Source organism: Vicugna pacos, chromosome 11 (assembly GCF_048564905.1).
Source record: "Vicugna pacos chromosome 11, VicPac4, whole genome shotgun sequence".
Lineage (NCBI taxonomy): Eukaryota > Metazoa > Chordata > Mammalia > Artiodactyla > Camelidae > Vicugna > Vicugna pacos.
Window position 1 is genome coordinate 101,134,178 of NC_132997.1, and position 20,420 is coordinate 101,154,597.

General features: G+C 53.5%; 1 protein-coding gene across 1 annotated transcript in view; it reads left to right on the top strand.

The window, feature by feature from the left end:
• The window catches only part of JAKMIP3 (Janus kinase and microtubule interacting protein 3), an 80,039-nt gene that overhangs the window by 3,051 nt on the left and 56,568 nt on the right, over positions 1-20,420 (top strand). The window contains exon 2 of the mRNA XM_072972137.1: positions 19,158-19,378. Coding sequence (XP_072828238.1) covers positions 19,244-19,378 — 135 coding nt within the window. The 5' untranslated portion in view covers positions 19,158-19,243. The remainder of the gene's footprint in view (positions 1-19,157; positions 19,379-20,420) is intronic.

Consider the following 20,420-nt stretch of genomic DNA (forward strand, 5'->3'; position numbering starts at 1 on the left):
ACCAGGCGTCAGCTCTGCTCTGCGAGCTGGGTGCTCCTCTGGGCCTTTCATTGTCACTCATCCATTCACTCCTCCATTCTTGTTTTCCGTTCACCCAGAGGAGAGAGGGAGTCCAGCTCTGAAGCCTGCCTTAGTGCTCGCCTCTCCACATTGTCAGGGATGTCCGTTTAGTTTAAGACGAGCTTAGTCTCCAGGGCTTTAGAAGGAGCCCCAGGGCCCCATGCAGACACCCGCGGCCCGGCGGCACCGTGCACCAGCCCGGGGCCACGGCAGCAATGCGGGAGAAAACTCAGAGAAGACGGAGGGACAGGCACGGCTCGGAGGCTCGGGCGGGGCTTCCTCCGGTCCGGCGTCCCCAGGTCCCCCACAGCCACCCCAGGTCCAGCCCCGCAGCCGCTCAGGGACCCTTCCTGGGCCCCGTGGGACAGCGATGGTCTTCAGATGTGCTCTCCTTATGGTAGTTTTTTTTAAATTTCATGAAACAAATACATTCTCATTATGGAAACTTGAGAAGTATCTAGGAAAGAAGAAGAGATGACAATAATCACATTCTTCCAAGATAAATTACTGCCCACAAGATAAAACACTAAAATTTTGGAATATCTTCCTTTTCTTTTTTTCAGTTTTTTTGCACTGTTAGGATCATTCCGTCCAGTAAGTGTTGTTTCTCTCTCCTCCCCTGGTGTGAGACACTCATTCTCCTTTTTAGAATAAATTCTTCTTAAGCACATTTCATTGTGCAGAAACTCACTTAATTCATGAGTAGGTTGTTCCCAGGGTTGCACTATTATAGATAATATTGTATCGAACATTTCTGAGCATCAAGTTTTCTCTGTATTTACGATGGCTTCTTTGGGGTGGAATCTGAGGTTTGAAATTCCTAGGGTGAAAGTGAAAGTTAGTGGCACTCTGAAGACTTTAAAATTCATATTATCATACTGCTTTCAGGAGAGCCACACCAGCCAGCCTGCCTCATCGGTGGTCCCCAGACAGCCCCTTTAGCATGCTGTTTACGGCTTTGCAACCTCCTTTTTTGATGGTTCAGTGCAGTAAGCGGTGACATATGCATGCTCCCGCCGAGCCGTCTCTGCGCTCAGGACAGCGCAGACTCCTTTCCTCTCTGCGGTCCTCCCCTCCGGCTCCTGCCTGACAGCCCGCCTGTCCCCGGCAGCCGCCCGCCTGCCCGTCGCTGCGGACTAGCTGTGCTTTCCAGGGCCGCGTGTAAGTGGAGCCCCATGGTGTGCTTTCTGCACTTTGTTTAGGTCTTGCTTGCACCAGCGTCCGTGGTTTAAGGCTTACTGTCGCCTGCGTCAGCCGTTAATGGCTGAGATTGTTCTTGGTGAGCAGTGTGCCGTTGCGTGGATGTACCCCGGGTTGGCCCGTGGACTTGGGGTTGCTTCCAGCTTTTCCCGGGACAGAGGAAGACGCTGTGAGCATTGCTGTGCAGCCCTCTGCCCAGACTCGTATCTCACTTCCCTCGGGCGGATGCCTGGGCGGGGTCACAGGCTGGGTGTGTGTGAACCAACGAGGTGTTTTCCAAAGCGGCTGAACCAGGCCGTGTCCCCACCAGCCCCGCGAGGGAGGCCCTGTCCTCCCTGCCCCTCGCGGCGCTGGGTGCGGCCAGGCCCGCCTTTCGGCGGTTGTCCGGGGTGTGGAGGCAGCCCCGTGGCTTTACCGCGTCTCCCTGAAGAAGGTGATGCTGACGGCCCTTCGTGTGCCTATTTGCTATCTGTGCACCCGCTGTGGTGACAGCTCTTTCAAATCTTTTGCTCGTCCTTAAATCGGGTTGTTTATCTTCTCCTTACTGGATTTTGAGACCTCTGAGGAATACGTGTATTCTGGACATAAGTCCTCTGTCAGACGTGTGTTCTCCAAGTGTTTGCTCCCGGTCTGTGGCTTGTCTTTTCATTTTCGTAACTGTGTCTTTCAAAGACAGATGTAACAGTTTTCTGGAGTCCAGTTTGTCAGTGATTTTTATACGGTGTCTGTGCCTCTTCCCTCCTCTCCGATCATTTTTTCCTAATCCGAGGTCATGAAGGTTTGTGTCTGTGTCTCGATCTGGAAGCTCTGCAGTTCTGTGTTTCACGTTAGCTCCCTGATTCATTTCTCCTAGGTTTCTAAATGCGGGTTGAGCTGTGGGTTGGTTTTTTTTCTCTCTTTTGTTTGTTTGTTTTCGCATAGAGACGTGTAATTATTCTAGAACGATTTGTTCAAGACTATCTTTCCTCCATTGAATTTTCTTGGGCCCTTTGCCAAAAGTTAATTGGCCAGATGACATGAGGGTCTCTTTTTCTGTTTTGCTCCGTTGATCTGTATGTATTTGTATCAATGCCACATTGTCTTGATGACTGTAGCTTTGTTGGAAGCTGAGTCTGGGTAGTGATTTCCCATTCCAAATCTGTCATTTTCTAAAATTTCCTATTAGATCTTCCGAAACTGCAAATATAGGTCATTTGCTTTTTCCATATTCAATTTAGAAACAGCTTCTCAGTTTCTACAAAACAAAATCTACTGGGACTTTGAGGCTGCATTTAATCTGTGTTTCGGTTTGGGGAAAATGAGCCTCATGACAGTATTGAGTTTTGTGATCTGTGAACACGTTATGTCTCTCCATTGATTTAGATCTTTAATTTTCTCTCATGAATGTCTTGTGGCTTGAAGTGTATAAATATTGTAAGTATTTTGTCAGCTGTATTCCTGAGTATTTTGTATCACTTCGGTGCTGTGGTAGAATGGTGCTGTTCTGAAGTGAGATCGTTGCTAGTTTATAGGAATGTAATCGATGGATGCAATTGATTTTCCTCTTTCGATTAACTTGATAAACTCACGTGTTCTCAGTAGATTCTTTGGGATTTTCTATGTCATATGTGAATAAAGATGTATTTTTAGTTTGCATTTGGCATGGCTTCTGGTTCTTTTTCTTGTTCGGTGTTGAACAGAAGTGGTGAGATGTTCAGCATTGTTCCCTATTTTAGGGGAAAAGAAGTCAGTCTTTCTCTGTCGTTAGCTGTAGATTTTTCTGTGGACTTCTTTGATCAGGTTGAGTAAGCAGCCCTTGCTTGGTTCACGGTTGGTTGAAAGTTTTTATTTTTTAACAGCTTTATTGTGGTATGATTCCTGTACAATAACTACACATATTTCAGAGGTACAATTTGATGAATCATCTCAAAGGTTTTATAGTGAATGGATTTTGAATTTTGTCAAAAGACACTTCTGCACCTCTTGAGGTGATGATGTGTTTTTTCACTTCAATGTATTAAAATGGTGAATTAAGGGGACTCATTTTTTAAAAATATTAAAGCACTTTCTCACTCCTTGTGTGTGTCCCAGCTGCCCACACTGTGTCACCCTCCCTATGTGTGGCTGGATCTGAGAGGCTGGCTTTGTTACGGATTTTTGCATCCGTCTTACGGAGGGGTGTTCCTTTCTTGTACCACCTTTGTCTGGTTCCCGTATCAGAGCAACACTGGCCTCGGAAATGAGATGGGAAGTGTTCACTTCTACGCTTCTGGAAGAGCTAACAGAACCGCTCTCTCTCCCCTAAATGTTTTGGAGTCACCAGCACAGGCCCTGTGCCTAGGGTTTTCCTTTTCGGAGGGTTTTTTTTTTAACCACAATTTCGATTTTTTAATGGACAAAAGGCTACTCAAGTTCTGAGCGACTTTTGTTAGCTTGTGTCCTTCGAGGAGTCGGTCTGCTCCGTGTCTGTAGGCTGCGTAGCGACGTCCCCTCTTTCATTCTTTTCGTTGTTTTTGTTTTTTGTGGTGGGGGGTAATTAGGTTTATTTGTTTGTTTGTTAGCAGAGATGCTGGGGATCGAGCCCAGGGCCTCGTGCCTGCTAAGCACGTGCCCCACCCCTGAGCTGCGCCCCCCCTCTTGATCTTGGTGGTTTACGGCTTCTCTCTCGCTCTGTCTCTCACTCCTTCATCAGTCTTTCCGGAGGATTGTCAGTACTTCTATTTTCACACTCTCCCGTTGACTTCTGCTCTTGTTTATCTGTCGTCAGTGCGTTGCCTTCGACTCACATCCTTATTGCTTCTGTTCTGCTTACTTTGCATTTATTTTTATTTTTCTGTGTTTTAAAAATGGAGAGGTAGACTAGGATTAGATTGCGGTTGGAGCTGTTTCGTATTTTCTAACACAAGCGTTCGTTGTCATCATGTCCCCTCTCTTACCACTTCAGTTGTGTTCAACAAATTTTGATGTATTGTGCCTTTATTTACATTCAGTTCTAAATATTTTTCTGATTTCCCTATAATTTCTTCTGGAGTGAGTGGGTTATTTGAAAGTGTGTTTTTTACATTTCCAAATATTTAGATTTTTCTTATTCTCTTTTTATTATGTATTTCTAGTGCAGTTTCTTTCTGGCTGGAGAACATTCTTTGCATCGCTTCAGTCATTCTAACTTGGTTGAGATTTGTTTTGTTGCCCAGTATAGAGTCTCCCTGGGTGGATGTTTTATGTGTGCATGAAAATCCGTGCGTTCTGCGGCTGTTGGGCGGGGTGTCCGGCAGACGGCAGGGCGGTCTAACTGGCCGAGGGCTTCCCTATCTTTACCTAGTTTTTTGTGCACTTATTTCATCTCTGAGAGGTGAGTGTTGAAGGCTCCATTTGTGAATATTCCTGTTTCTACTTTCATTTCTGACAGTTTCTGTTTGATGCATGTTTGAAGCCCTGTTGTTTGATGCACGAACATTGAAGATTTCTACGTCTGCTTGGTTTACAGACTCCTTTATCGTCATACGGTGTCCCTCATCATCCCTTACAACGTTCCTTGCTCTGAAATTTATGTGATTGAACATTAATACAATCACTTCAACTTTCTTTACATTAGAATTTGTATCCTAGAGTTTTTCCATCCTTTTACTTTTGGCTGATCTGTCCCTTTATGAGTTTCCTGTAGATTGCATAGCGTTGGTGCTTGCCTTTTAAACAAATCTCGTCTGGAAATGTCTGCCTTTCAACTGTGTTGTTTGGACCGTCCACAGTTAGTATTTAGGGATACGGTCGGACGCAGCTGTAACTTTCTGCTCTTTGTTTTCCACCTGCGTTGTCTCCTCTTTGCTCCTCTCTTCTTGCCTTCTTTGGGGTTGAGTATTTTTTATGATCCTCTGTTACCTCTGCTGTTGGCTTCTTTGTTGGGCTTCTCTCTTAATTTTTGGCACTTTCCGTAGGGTTTTCAGTGTCATCTTTAGCTTATCACAGTCCTTGATGTTTTGCCAACTCACATGTATTTAATGACTCTGATTTTCTCCCTCCCATTTTTTGCTATTGTTTTCAGATATTTTACTTCTGTATATATTACAAACCCTATGACACATTGTCACTCGTTTTGCTTTGAATAATCTGTTGTCTTTTAAAAGGATTAAAACTAGGAAAAGAGCCTTTTATGTGTACATCCTTCTTACCATTTTGAACATCCTTCACTCCTTTGTGTGGATTCAGTTTTCCGATTGATGACTTTCTTCTGTCTGAACGTCCCTTTAACGTGTTTTATGGTGCAGGTCTGCTGGCAACAAATACTTTCAACTTTTGTTTGTCTGAAAAATATGTATGTACGAATGGTAATAACTTTAGTAATATTTAACACTATTCACAGAGTTGGGCAACTAACCACAAATTTAGAACCTTCCCAGCACCCCAAAAGAAACTGTATCTTTAGCAAGCACTTCCCACCCCCTTGTCCCCAGCCCCTGGCAACCACTAGCCTCCTTCCTTTCTCTGTATATTTGCCTCTCCTGGACATTTCACATAAACGGAATCATACATATGTGACCTTTGGTGTCTGAGCTCTTTGACTTAGCATTATGTCTTCAAGGCTCAGCCACATGGTAACGTCTATCAGCACTTCATTCCATTTTATTGCAGAGTGATATTCCATGGGCGGGCTATACCACATTTTGTTTATCCGTTTGTCATGGATGGACATTTATCAGTAGCTTTTTGGCTGTTGTGCATAACGCTGCTGTGAACTCTGTGTGGACGTTTTCTTTTCATTTCTCTTGGGTGGATCTCTAGGAGCAGAGTTGCTGGATCATGTAGTAACTCTGTCTAAAACTGTGTGAGGAGCTGCCAGACTGGCTCCCGAAGCAGCTGCTCTATTTGCCATCCCCACCAGCAGCAACAAGGGCTCAGATTTATCCGCACCCTCACCAGCACTGCTATTTCCTGGCCTGCTTTGTTTGCTTTTGTTTGGACAGTGGCCATCCGAATGGGTGTGAGGGGGTCAACTCCTTCATTTTTGAAAAATATTTTTGCTGAGTGTAGAATCCTGGCTTGACAGGTGCTTTTGTGCTTGTGTTGGCTTGTTTTCCCGCACTTTAAAGGTATCTGTCCCCCGTCTGCTAGTTTGCCTGGTTTCTGACGAGGCTTCCATAATTCCTAGTGTTACGCGCCCCCTCCTCAGCTTTCATTTCTTTCAAGGTTGTTTCATCAGTTTGGCTGGGATTTGCCTGGGTTTTATTTTTCTCGGTCGAGGATCTGTGAGTGCCCTGGGTCTCTGGTTTTCTTCTGTCTAATTAGTTTTGACCAGTCCGCTGTCATTTTGTTTCGCTGCGCGTCTCTCCTCCCCGTGTGCTCTGTGGCCCCACTGCTCGTGTTGGGCTGCTCGATGTTGCCTGGCAGTTTTAGAGTCTCTGTCTGGTTTTGTTTTTTCTTTTTATATTTCGTATTTGGTACTTTCCATTGGCCTATCTTCAAGTTCCCTGAGTCTGTCCTCAGCGTTGTCAGTTCCACTGATCAGCTGGTCAAAAACTCTTCACCTCTGATACCATGTTTATTATTCCTAATGTTTCCACTGAGCCTTTTCTATTGTTTCCATTTCTCTGCTCTAATTCTCCATCTTTTCATCCATGTCATCCACCTTTTCCATTAACTGCTTAGGTATGTTAGTCAGTTACTTAAACTTCCTGTCTGGTAGTTGCAGCAACTTAGCATCTGGGCTATCGATTGCTTTATTTGTTGACAGTGGGTTGTTTTCCTTGCTGTTTTCTGAGTCTCATAAGTTTTAACTGAATGTCAGACATTGTCTGTAGAAGAACAGTGGAGACTGGGGGAAAAACATCACGCCCAGGGAAGGGCACACCTCTCCCTGTGCTAGTGGGTGGGTTTGGGCCTGCCAGGCAGTGGTGGCAGTGGGCCAGGCCTGCTGTTTCCGCCTCTGCCCTCCACTGGTGGTGGCCTTATGCCGTGTGCAGTGTGGTGCCCAGGGGGCTGGAGGGGTTATTCTGTGTTCCTGCTCCACCCTTAGCTTTTGACACTCTGCACACCTGCACCACAGAAGGGCTGTCCAGCACTAGACAGCTGTCGCTTGTTACCCAGTGCAGGGCGTCTTTGGGGAAAGGGCGATCTCCATTCTTCTGGTCCAGCCTAAGAGCTGTCAAGGCTTAGGTGCCTGAACTGGGGGTGGGTCTTCTCAGCATCCCCGACCCTCGCCCGCAGCCAAGCCCTGCTTTGTGTCGGTGCAGGATCTGGAGCCCGAGGGGCCTCCTCTTGCTCCCCGGGGCAGGTGTTTTTGGCTTCCATTCTTACCCTGGAGGCTGGGGTCTCTTCCTAGCTCCTGGGCGGGAGGGAAGGAGAGACTGCACTTTCACTCCTCTCCCCGTGGCCCTGGGGCCAGAGGGCTTGCTGCTCTTCTCCCAGTGGCCGAAGGCTTCTGCTCTGTGTGAAGGAGGGGCCCGGAAGTGGGGTGTGCCTCGTGCCCGCCCGCCCCAGTGGCAGCCGGCTGCCTCCTGCCTCCTGCACCACGGGGGTGCGGAGCCCCTCAGCTCCTGTCCGGTCCTCCGCTTTCTCGTGTCTGGGCTCCAGGAGTCCACACGGCTGTGCGAGCCCACAGGCAGCCCTTAGACACACGTGGAAACTGGAGCTGATTTCTTCTCCCCACTTGCTCCTGGGCTCTGCCGGAGGTGAGCCAGCCCAGGTGCCCGTGTCCCTCTGGAGGGGCTTGTCACCGCTCGGTTCCCTTGGGACCTGACCCTTTAATGGGCCCAAGGAAAGACGTGGCTCGGGTGATTATGTGGCCCTTTCTCACCTGCGGGGTGGGAGGGACGTTCTCTTGTGATTTTCTCCATCTCAAGCGGAGGCTGTTTTCTTGTGTATTTTTAAAATCATTTTTTTCTTTTTTTGTAAACGATCTCTTTCGATAGTTACCTATTTATCTTGGAGATCTTGGTGTTGTTACTGAGTTTCACAACCTCCTAATGCAGTAAAGATGCTAACGTTTTTGTTGTATTTGTTTCAACTTGTTTTTAGCTTCTTGACCACATGGCGCTGGTAGTGAGGGGTGTGAAGCTGCGGTGCCGTGCGGCCCCCCGGGTCTTTCCTCGTGCGGCCCCCCCGTCTTTCCTCGTGCGGCCCCCCCCGTCTTTCCTCGTGCGGCCCCCCCGCCCCGGTCTTTCCTCGTGCGAGCTCCTTTCACCTTCTTCAGGCCCAGAAAGCCGTCTCTCTCCAGAGATTTCAGCCGTGCTTGTTTCTGCTTCTCCCCAAGGGTTTAATGCTTCGGTTTCAGCCTTAATTCTCTCTGATCCATTTAGGGTTCTGGAAGGCAGTATCCTGTAGATTCATTTTTCTTTCACGATCAGCCAGCCGATCACGCCAGGACTCAGGGATCACGCGCCCCTTGCTGTCGGAGACCGTGTGTTAGATTCTCACGCGTAACAGGGCCTATTTCTGAGTCGCGCAATCTAGTCACGTGCCGTCCATGAGATTTTTTCCTGCTTAGTAAAATTACACGATGTAGCCCAAGGAGGGGACTTTGCTGTTAGAAAGCCGCTTGCCGTGTCTCCCCCAGGCGCGTTTCCCGCAGCTCTCCGGACGCCTGCTCGGAAGTGCCGGGCGGGATCCACGGGCTCGCCTCTCGCTGCTGGGCCTGAGCGGAACGTGACTTTAACCGGGGCCACCGCGCCCCGTGTGACCTGAGTTGCCTGTCTTGACCTGGGCGTTGTCGGACCGTCCAGGCCATCGGGTTGGGCGTGCAGGGTGGCGTTCGGTCATCAGGAGGACGGGGAGCCCACGCGACCTCGGCACAGGGAAGTCACGGGAGGGAGTGGCCCGAATGCCGAGGGTCTGACCCAGCGACACCGCCTCCTCCTCCCCACTCACACGGCGGCCTCGGGGGCACGTCCCTGTGACCAGGTGGCCGAGGAAGAGTGGACTCAGGCCTGGTGTACAGGTGGTTGTGCGCCGCGCGTGAAGCGGACACCCCAGGCCTTCAGCCTTCGGGGACTAGGGTCTGTGTTAATTGCCACCAAACAGCGGCCACAAATCTAGCAGCTGGCAGCACAGACTTACCTTACAGCTGTTGGTGAAGTCAGAGTGTGGGCAGGCGCGGTCCTCTGGGGACCTGGGGGCCCGTTTCCTTGCCCACCTGGGTTGATGGTGGAGCTCAGCTCCTTGTGGTCATAGGACCCGGGTCCCTGTCTTCTTGTGCTGTGACCTGAGGCCGTCTGAGCCCTGAGAGGCCGTGTCGGTCCTTGGCTTGGGCAGCCTTCTCCATCCTCAGGGCCAGCACCGGGGTCCGGTCTTCCTCAGGTCATGTCTCTCGATCTCAGCTGGGAAGGGGTCTCTGCCTTTAGGACTCCCGGGATTAGACCGAGCCCGGGGACAATCCGGGATAATCTCCTCCTCTGAGCGCCTTTAGCCTTAATCACATCCGCAGAACCCCTGTTGTCACGTGAGGTGATGCGTTCACTGGTTCCGCGATGTGACCCACGTGTGGACCCTGCCGCCTCCCACACGGTGTGTCCGCAGCTTAGCCTCGGACCCTCTGCCCCAGTCGATACCGTTTGTGCTGCGGGGATGGAATAGTCATGTTTCTAGGAAATCTCACATTTAAAAAATAAATAGTCTTCGTGGATGAAATGTCAGGAAGGTGGAACTTTCAAGTTTACAGGAACAGTGTCCGTTTTCTACAAAAATCTCATCATGACAGCACTTCACCACTGTAGGTATTTTTTATTGGTAGGTGCACAGCACGCACTGGTTAACCGAGACAGACAGAAGCAGCCTGAAGTTTACGGAGCAGGTTCTGAGCAGGTGAGGCCGTATCAACGGCAAGAGGCTCCAGGACCTTCCAGGCAAATTGCAGGTCATGTGACAGCAGCCGGAGTGCGTGGACCAGCAGCAGCTCCTGAGCACTGGCCACGCACGCAACTGAAGCCACTGGTCCTCTAGGCCATGCCCTGAACGCCCGTCGGCGTCGGAACGCTAGGGCTCTGGCAGCCCGCCCGGTGCACGCGGAGCATCACAGCTTTTGCACCTGAACTTCATACTTTCAAAACTCCTGCTGCGGGAGGGAACACCGTGAACTGGCTGTTGTTAGACGCTACCCTGAGCAAGTGTCCTTTTCCCCTAAAGGGACCTTTCAGGAGTAAGTTGCATCTGAGTCAGGCCAGAGTGGCCCTGCCTCTGCTGGCACTGACGGGGCCAGTCCCCTCTGGGCTGCTGTCGGGACCACTTTGTCCCATTGCTCAACGTCTTTTAGCTTTTTCATTTCTAAACTTCAATCAGACACACCCCCACGCGTAAATGGACACACATGTGCATTTTTTTCTTGCTGCCTCTGACAGAGGACACTCATCACCAACCACTATAGCATCTCCCCTAAGCTATGTTGCCAAACGCTAGTTCTCAGACGTGCTCCATGAACAGAGGGTCTTCTGAATTCCTCTTCCGGCTGCGGTGGAGTAACTGGTACTGAGCTTGCTCTCCTACCATAAAAAAAACCCTCTAAACTGACAGGAGAGAGAGAGACAGGGCAGTAGCTGTCTTCAGGCACTAACCACCGGCTGGAGCAGAACTTGGGGGCCTGGAGAGGGCAAGACACAGAGGGCGCCCGGCTGGCTCCCTGGCCTCTGGCTGGTTGCTTTTCCACTACAGCCGCGGGGCTGCAGGCCGGAGCCCGGGATCGGGCAGGGCCGGGTTGAGGGCCACGCAGGGGGAGCCGGAGGCTGGGTGAGGATGCGCCAGGGCCTGGCTGAGAGCAAGGCCGTGCTTCCGCGGGGAGGCTGGCAGACCCGGCCCGGCTGCAGGATGACGTCGCCCGGATGGATCGGGGTGGCTCAGCAGCCCTGGTCCACAGGCGGAGGGTGGAGAGACTGCTCCGCATCTCCGACTCACTGGGACCAACGCCAAGCCCGTCGCCCTGCCCAAGGCCCCTGGGCGGCCTCTGGTGGGGGTGCTCTCCACCCCCTCCCCGTTTCCCGTCGCACTGTTGGCCTTCTCCACGCTGGTTTGCCAGACTCCTCGCCGTGCTCTGGACCCCGTGCTCTGGAGGTGTGTTTAGACGTCTCTTCTGACCAGGGTTTGCCTTCCACCCCCTTTGTCCTTTGATTCGTGCACATTCTTACTAAAGCCCCATCCATTGGTTTCCTTTACGGGAAGTGTTTTTTGTGTCCTGTTAAGAAATCTTTGCATCTTCAGGGCCAGGAAGACCTACGAGGTTTTCCTCTATAGGGTTATCATTTCACCTGTCACGTCTGTATCTGCAGCCCGCTGGAAAGTGGCTTTTGGTCTGTGGTGGGAGGTAGGCGCCCAGGCGGACCCTGGACCCGTGAACACGCAGCGAGACCAGCACCAGCCAGCCCCTTCCCCTGCCCTCACGTGTCTCTCCATCACAGACAGGTGGTGACACCTGTGTCGGTCGGTCTAGCCTGTTCCTTTGACTACGGTCTGTCCACGTCCCAGTCCATGGCCCCTACCCCTGCATCTTTATTTGAACCCTCAGAGGGTCCTGTAGCTGGCGGAGGGAGCCTCCAGCTCCGTCTCCATCTCCGGCCGCCTCAGTTGTCCTTGGCCCGGCCCTGCCACGAGCTTAGGACCAGCTGTTGAGATCAGCAAGGCCTTCTGTTGGGGCTCAGAGTCCTGGGGAGCTGTGGCGGTGGTGGCGAGACCCTCCTTCGTGGCGCGTCAGGCTGACAGGCGGGGTCCCCACACACGGCGGGCGGACACACGGGGGCTGCGTCGCAGTCACGGACGACACAGCCGGTGTCGGGCCGTTGGTAACCGCAGGTCTCCCCGCCCCCGCCTGCTCTCCGGTCCGGGCGGACCCCACCAGGTGGGCAGTTCTGGGGCTCCAAACACAGGGAGCAGGAAAGGCTTTAACCCCCGCACTCTGACCCCCAGCCCCGCCAGCTCATTCAGAGCTGCGTTCCTAATATGTTTAATCATTTGTCCGAGCGTGTAATGTGTTTGGCTCTTGGAGCCGGTTATGGAGCCGTAATAATTGCAGTGATGACTCAGCCTGGAAGACATGTTCATAACCTCAGCGCTGAAGGTCGCAGTAAAAAAGTTTAAATTTCCGTTTGTGTACGTTCTCTTGTGCTGTGAGGATGTGACACAGTGATCAGTTAAAGGCCTTCGAGCCAAAAACAACAAAGTATTCCATTAGGGGCCATATAACTACATTTTTCTCTTCTTTTTGAAAAGCTACCAAAATGTAAAGATTCTAGTAAAGAAGAGGCTGTGGGCATGTTTTAAAGTCGCTGTTCTATTTTAGGTCATCTTTGTTGCTGTGTTGCAGGTTCACCGACCTTTCCTTTTGCAGTGCACCGCCCTGCTGTCCACACCGCCCGCTGCATTTCTTCCCTCAGACGCTGTGTTTTCATCTCCGTGTTATTGCTTTGGACTTTAGATTTACTCCACGTCTCTTCTTAACCTGCTGCTGTTTCTTTTACCTTCTTTTCCGTTCTTTTCTCCCCATCTTTCAAAATAAGTGTAGTTGACAATGTTGTGTCAGTTTCTGGTGCATAGCGTCATGTTCCAGCCACACATACACATGCGTGTGTTCCTTTTCATGATAGGTTACTACTGTGCTGGACAGTAGAAACTTTGTCTATTTTATATACAGTACTCAGTATCTGCAAATCTTAAACTCCTAATTTATCCCTTCCCACCCCCTTTCCCCCTGGGGAACCAAAAGTTTGTTTTCTATGTCTGTGAGTTTCTTTGTGTTTTGTAAATAAGTTCATATGTATCATTTTTTAGATTCCATATATAAGCACTATCATATGATATTTTTCTTTCTCTTTCTGGATTACTTCACTTAGAATGATGATCTCCAGGCCCATTCATGTTACTGCAAATAGCATTATTTCATTCTTTTTTATGACTGAGTAGTATTCCATTGTATAAATATACCACATCTTCTTTATCCAGTCATCTGTTGATGGACACTTAGGTTGCTTCCATGCCTTGGCTGTTCTAAATAGTGCTGTTGTGAACATTGGGGTGCAGGTATCTTTTTGAATTAGAGTTTCCTCTGGATACATGCCCAGGAGTGGGATTGCTGGATCATAGGGTAAGTCTATTTTTAGTTTTCTGAAGAATCTCCGTACTCCTGTACCTTTTTCATCACGTGGGTTTTCTCAGTCCTGGCTGTCTTAACATCCTGGTCTACGAATTCTCGCATCTGCTTCACATCTGCATGTCTTTCTGCTGTTTCTCCCTCTTGTCAGGAGTCCTGTTCCCCCACTTCTCTACGTGCCTAGTGCCTAGTGCCTAGTGATTTTTGGTTGGACGCCAGACACAATGACTTTACATCGTTGGGGCTGGGTGTTCTGTAGCCCTTTAGATATTTTTGAGTGTCGTTCTGGGCACAGTTGAGTCTTTTGGGAAGAGTTTGATCCTTACGAGGCTTTCTTTTCAGCTTTCCGAGTCAGAAACAGGACAGCTTTGGTCCAGGCTCATTTGGCTCCCTCCTGGGGGGCGGGGGCGCCCTCTGGGGTCTCTCCTGGCTGCCTCAGGATCACAGCCATGTTGTGCCGTCTGCGGCGGGGGGAGCAGGCCTGGAGCACGTGTTATCAGGAGGCAGCATTGTGTCCTTGGGGGACACGCTCCCGCTGGACCCCAGTCTCCTCATCGGAAGAACCCAGGTTTGGCTGGCGGTGCTGAGTCTCCTGCGCTGGAAATCTGGTGGTGACACGTCTGTGTTTGTAAGTGGCGGTTGGCTGGATGCCTGGTTTGGTAGAAGCAGACCTGTGTCTAAACCCAGTCCTGTTACTTTCAAAACTTGCACTGCCGCCTGGAAAACATCTTCAGCACTCGGTGGTTCACGTGATGAAGTCATTGCCGCTGCCCCTTCCCGTGGCTCAGAAGACACGTCCAGGTGTTCGTGCAGCGTTAAGCCCCCTCCCCGACTGAATGAGACAAACTCAGAGCCGCACGGAAAGTGGCTTCTGCAGAACACGTTTTCCCTGAGAGAGTCATTCACTCAAGGATGGGAGGTGGGGACCCTTTCCTCAAGCAGGTGGGCGGTTTTCACACTCATTTAATAGAATCTCTGTCTTTTATCCCGAGACGTGAGCTGGCAGATGTTAAATCCTGCTTGTGATTTAAATTATAACTGACATAATAGTGAAGACAAGCCTAAGGTTTTTTTTTCCTTTGATCAAAAAGGTGGGGCAGGACTTCTGCCTCCAGGAAGACAGAGTAGATGGACTTGTGCCCCCTCCTGCCAAGAGTGCAGTAGAAGCTCTGGACATTGGGTCTAAAGCAAACAGAAGATGACTGGAAGGTGAGGTGAAGAAGGCAGCCCCGGGGGCCTCAGACCCAAGAAGACACAGCAGTGAGTCTTTGAGTTTTCTTCTGGCCTCGTGCATCCTGGAGTCAGAGCTGAAGAAGCCAGCGAGTCAGGAGCACCCACGGACACAGACGGAAACAGCCCCGGGAAAGCTGCTCTCTCTGGCCAAAGGGCGGGACGGCTGAGAACAGCCCAGCGGTGCGCGTTTTGCTGAAGAGGATGCACCCACGGCACACGAGCACGTGAGAAGACGTTACCGTTAGCGTTTGGGAAATGCAGATTAAACCCCAGTGAGGTGCCGCCCATCAGAGAGGCCAAAATAGAAAGCAGCAGCCACACCAAGTGCTGGCAAGGATGCAAAGACACCAGCGCCCCTATACGTCGGTGGCGGGAATGGAAAATGGGGCGGCCCCTCTGGAGAGCAGTTTGAAGTTTCTTAAATAACTAAACATTTGACTGTATGTGACCCAGAAACTGCACTTCTAGGCATTTGCATCAGAGAAATGAAGACGTACGTTCACACAAAAACCTGTACGTGGGTGTTTGTAGCAGCATTATTTGAAATAACCCAAACCTGGAAACAACCCAGGTGTCCTTCCATGGTCGGGCGGGTAAGCAGCTGTGATGCGCCGGCGCCGGGGAGCATCACGCAGCAGTGAACGGGATCGAACGTGAGCGGGTCATGCGCCCCTCGGATGGATCTCCAGAATTACACTGAGTGAAAAGCTGATTCCAAAAGGGCACACCCTATACGATCTCATTTGTCTAACAGTCTTGAAGTGACAAAATTATACAAACAGAGCAGATTTGTGGTTGCCAGGAGTTGAGGAGGGTATAAAGGTGATGGGGGGGTGGTTAAAAGGCAGCGGGGGGACCCTCCTGGAGAGGGGGCTGTTCTGTCCTCCCACAGTTCCCAGGTCAGCGTCCTGGTTGGGGTTCCACTCTGCAGCTTCTCAAGATGTTTCCAGGGTGGGAACCCGCGTTGGAGGAACCTGGGATCTCTTGGTATTATTTCATCCGGCTGCACGTGAAGCTGCAGCGATCTCAGACTAGAAGGTTCATTTAAAAGTAAGTCATGGCACCTCCTGGAAAGCTGAGCGTTTTAGCTCATTCGCGGGTGAGTCAGGACTGCAGCTGGAGTCACACGCCTGTCCTTTCAACGAAAGGAGAAACGCGTTGGTTTCGGTTGGGCAGACTCGCAGTGATAACGCACTGTGTCGTTTAGAGATAAAAGCACGTGTGTGTTGGCATCGAGGCTGAGGTCTTGCGGACGACACCGAATCACTTTTTAAATTTTTAAAATATACTTTGGGGGGGAGGTAATTAGGTTTATTTTATTTTTATTTTTATTAGGTTAGTTATTTAATGGAGGTCCTGGGTGTTGAACCCAGGACCTTGTGCCAGCTGAGCACGCACTCCACCCCAAGCTCTGTGCACCCCTGTCACTTTCTGAGGACCGTGCGTGTCGCTGTGAGAATGACAGTGTCCCCATCGGGACTTCTGTATTGCCCGTCTCCAGTGGTTTCTAGACAGTGTCAGGAGCGCGCCCGCCTCTCCCAGCAGGGAGTGCTTCTGAAGCCAGTGAGGTGCTCCTTTCTGTGAATTTGCCAGAAGACAGCGTTTCAGAACCGAGATGTTCCTGAAGTCGGGTGCCGTCCAACTGGGAGACAGGAATAGGGGGCACATATCTTAGCACAACACTGGGCCCAGGCCGTGACTTCAAGGTCGGGGAGGAGCCCCCAGCCCGGCCCCCAGGCCCAGGCCCACTGCAGGGGCTCTGGCCGTTTCTCTTCTTCCCTGTGGGTCCAGGCGATGCGTCGGCCCAAGGAATCTGCAACAAGGCTGCTCGAGTCGAAGGCTTGCCGAGGAGCCTCGCTTTGGAGGGGGCGCTGTGTGTGGCCGCCTCTCTGGGCCTTTTGCTGACCCGAGCTGCTGCGCCCCCGTGGGGTCCGAGCGGGGACAGCAGAGGCCGCTCAGGGGTTTTCTCAGGGGCAGTGGCTCTGGGTGGGGGAGGAGGGGCTGCTCCTGCGTCAGCTCGGAGCTGGGGCTCTGCCTCCTGTTCTGACCTCAGGACGAGAGACAGCGCCTGGGCGCTCGGGCGCGGAACCAAGGGTGTCCGTGACGTTGCTCGGCTCCCGGGGCCCCATCCTGCAGGCACGGCGCTCTGTGGCCGGCGTGGCTGACCTGAGGCTGCTCCTGTCCCCGGTCCCCACGAAGCTTCCACACGGCAGCCCAGTATGCGCCCCTCAGACTCTTCATCTCTGCCGCTGGCTTCTAGAAGACACGTCCTTCTCCTCGGCCCCACCTCAGCCCCGTCAGGCCCGCCCCCGCCCCCGGCTCAGTGCAGCTCTCCTCCAGCGAGGGCGCCGCAGCCCAGGACGTGATCCACGTTTGCCGCTCGGGGTCCGGAGTCCTGGGCACAAGCCAGTCGAAGCCCCTGGCACTGCCAAGGTGGGTGCTTTGCGGCCCTGGATGAGACCTCGCCACTCCCAAGCCTCTGTCTCTCCTGAGGCCGGCCCCTTCTGTCTCCAGGGTGACAGGAAGGATGGGGGCGCGTGTGTTCCCTGCACAGCGTCTGAGAGACTGGACGTGATCCCTGCAGCTGGCGCTTTACCAGATGTGGGGGTGTGTGCGGCAAAGCCTGGGGTGCAGAGAAGCACATAAAGCAGACCGGGAGACCCCGGAGCATCCCCGACGGTCACCTACTTGATGCCTGACTCCTCTAGCGTTGGCAGTGGCGTCGGGGGCAGTATGGTGGCTCCACCTACCGAAGCGCATCGTCCAAAGGCTCCAAGCTGCTGTGTCTACTCCAGATGGGGTGGGGTGAGGGGTGGGGGTCCCCTGTGCCTCTCCCCATGTGGCAACCCGTCCAGCACCCCTGGAGGACGAGCACGGCCTGGGCAGGAGGAGGGGCCCCTGGAATCCTGCCCGGGTCTGGGCGAGCGGGACCCACCCCGGGCTCTCACTGGGCTCTGAGGAGAGTTACGCTGTTCACACTCGTTTCCACGAATAACACACTTACCGTGTTTGTCCCCAAATTGATGTTGGAGAAAACAATTCACTCTGCCTTCAGGGAGACGCCGGGCTAGTCTGAAGACTGTTGCTGTCTCGGAAGCTCTCAGAGCAGGGAGGCCAGTGCCAGGGTGGAGGCGGCTCGGCCCCCAGGGTCAGTGGTGGCAGGCAGGGTTCAGAACCGGCCAGAGCTGGCGCCGTCCTTGTTCAGCCTGTGGGAGGGAGTCAGTGTGGACTGTGTTTGGACCGAGACAGAGGCCGGTGGGCGGTGCAGAGGCCCGGCCGGGGGCGTGGTGGGGGCGGGGAGGGCCCACTCTGCTGCCGTGCAGCGTGGGGCACCCCCTGGTGCCTCCCTCTACCTGACCCTGCCCTCAGTCACCTCTGAGACGGCTGGTGATGCCGCCTGTCTATCCAGGAAAGGCCTGCAGAGTTTCATTTTAAAATAAGCAAAAAGTAACGAGGAAACATCGCGTAAATAGTAGTTGTGGTGCAGCCCAGCTGGCGTGTCGTGCAGGTGCTCAGGAGTTCACCGCCATCCACAGAAGGACCCTTGGGCAGGAGGATGGGGCCAGGTGGCGTCTTGGAAATGGTGGCTTGGGAGGCAGCTCTGCAGAACAGACTGGAGAGGGTCCCAAGGGGATGTAGGGAGGACCGTCAGGAGGCTGGGGCCCCACGTGGTCCAGGGGAGACACCGTGAGACCGAGCCTGGGGACACTGTGGGGCAGGGGTGGGCCAGGTCCCTGCTCACAGAGGCCAAGGGCTGGCACGGCCAAGCCCCTGACCCAGAGCTCCTGGCCAGGGGGTCCCAGTGGTCCTGCAGGGCCTCCCAGACCAGGCCATGAAGAGCCTCACTAGGTGCACGGGACCCGCCATCCAACTCGGGCACAGGATGTCTAAAGCCAGGAGGGAGGCCTTGGTGGATGGGACAGTCTTGAATCTCTTTGTACAGGTGAGGAAATGGAGGCACGGGGCTTCCTAGGTAGTCAGTGGGGAGCAGGACTCAGCCCAGCCTCCGCCTTTTCATCCAGGCGAAGTCAGTGGACATACCCACTTCCCATACTTGGTGCCGGGCACTGGGGCCTGTGAGGAACACAGGGCAGCCCCAGGCCTGGAGCCACGGGATTCAGGCATCACAGCACTGGGTGATAGATGAGCTTGGCCAGGGGGCCGGGGGCTGGCCCGTGGGGTGGTCTAGAGGGTATGCTCGCCGCTGAGCCAGCTCAGGCACGCGGGCCGAGGGTGAAGCTCCTGGGCCCCTTGGAGGCATCCAGGGCCCCGCCTCAGCGTCTCCTGTGTCCAAGAAGCTTGAGTTTCATGCCCACCGCTGCGGTCAGGCTGCGTGGGATTCAAGCCTCACAGTGGGGCCCCCGTGTTTTAGTCCAAAGGGGCAAAGAACAGACACTGAGTGCTGGTCACCTGGAGGTGGGGACATGGTCTTGTGTGGGGGTTCCCATCAGGGGTGCTGTGTGGAGGGCGGACGGCCCTGCGGTCTGGAGCTGTGAGCTGCCGGCAGTGGGGCCAGTGGGCAGTGGGGCCGGCACCCTCACGCCCCTGCCCGCCCCACATGCGGCCCGAGCTCAGGCCGAGGCCAGCCGGGCGTTGCCTGCTCACCAGGTGTGTTTCCCTCCAGGTGAGTGAGGAAATGTGAGGTGACACCGCCCCAGCTCAGCGTGCACAGCCCAGCCCAGACGAGCGGTCCCCTGGGCGCCCCTCACCATGTCCAAGAAGGGCGCGGGCAGCCGAAGCAAGGGGGACAAGGCGGAGGTCCTGGCCGCGCTGCAGGCTGCCAACGAAGAGCTACGGGCCAAGCTCACCGACATCCAGATAGAGCTGCAACAGGAGAAGAGCAAGGTGGGCACCCCTCCCCCACCCTGCCACCTCCCCCTCCCCCACCCCGCCCCCAAGTCCCCTGCCCCTGCCTTCCCTATCCATCTCCCCCGCCCTTCCCCCACCCTCCCCTCCCCAGCCCCCTGCCCTTCCCCCTCCTGCGGTGGGGGGGCCCTACACTCCCCCTCCCCCTCCCACCCCTGCCACTATGTCCTCTCCTCCCCCTCCAGTCCCCCCAACCCCCATACAGCCACCAGGAGGTGCATGGGTCTTGGGAAGAGGATGCAAAGAAGAGAGGATCTGGGGAGAGGGTGGCAGGGGGAGACGTGAAAGCGCAGGGCAGGCATCTCCCCAGAGGGTCCGAGAGGTCCTGGGCCGTGGACTGCGACTGTAACCCACCCCCAGCCTTGCGCTCCTGGGAGGCCTGGTGGGGGAGGGAAGCGGGGCACGTGGGGCCAGCTTCTTCATCAGAGTTCCGCCTCCTCCTGCCTGGCTGAATCACAGGAAAAGTGATGTTTCATGACGCACTATGCTTACGCGGAACTCAGGTTTCAGTGTCGGTGAAGGCGTTGTTGGGACCCAGCCCCATCCGTCCATTTGCACGTTGTCTGCGGCTTAGATACAGCAGCACCATCTGAGCCTCGCGGCACGGAATACTGACAACCTGGCCCTTCACAGAAAAAGCGGGCGGGCCCGTCCTGGTCACTTCCCTCCCGCCTTAGGTCCCCTGCTCTGTAAAAGGGACAGAAACAGGGCCTCCAGCATGGATACTAGAAAGCGATCACATGGCTGCTCCCGTGGCCAGGCCGCCTCCGTGGGCCTGCTGGGGGCCCACGGGGAGGACCCGGGGAGTCAATGCCAGCGCCTGCTCTGTGCCAGGTGGTCAGAGTCAGCAAAGAAGCCCAAGGCGCCCGGACGCGCTGTGTGGCTGGAGCACTGGGTGAAGGCACAGCCTTCAGTGGCCTGGGATGGAGAGCTGTCCCCAGACAACGAGATCGTCCGTCTGGCACACGCAGGGTGGCATCCGGCACTCCGAGCGTCTTGTGCAGACCAGACTGTAGATGCT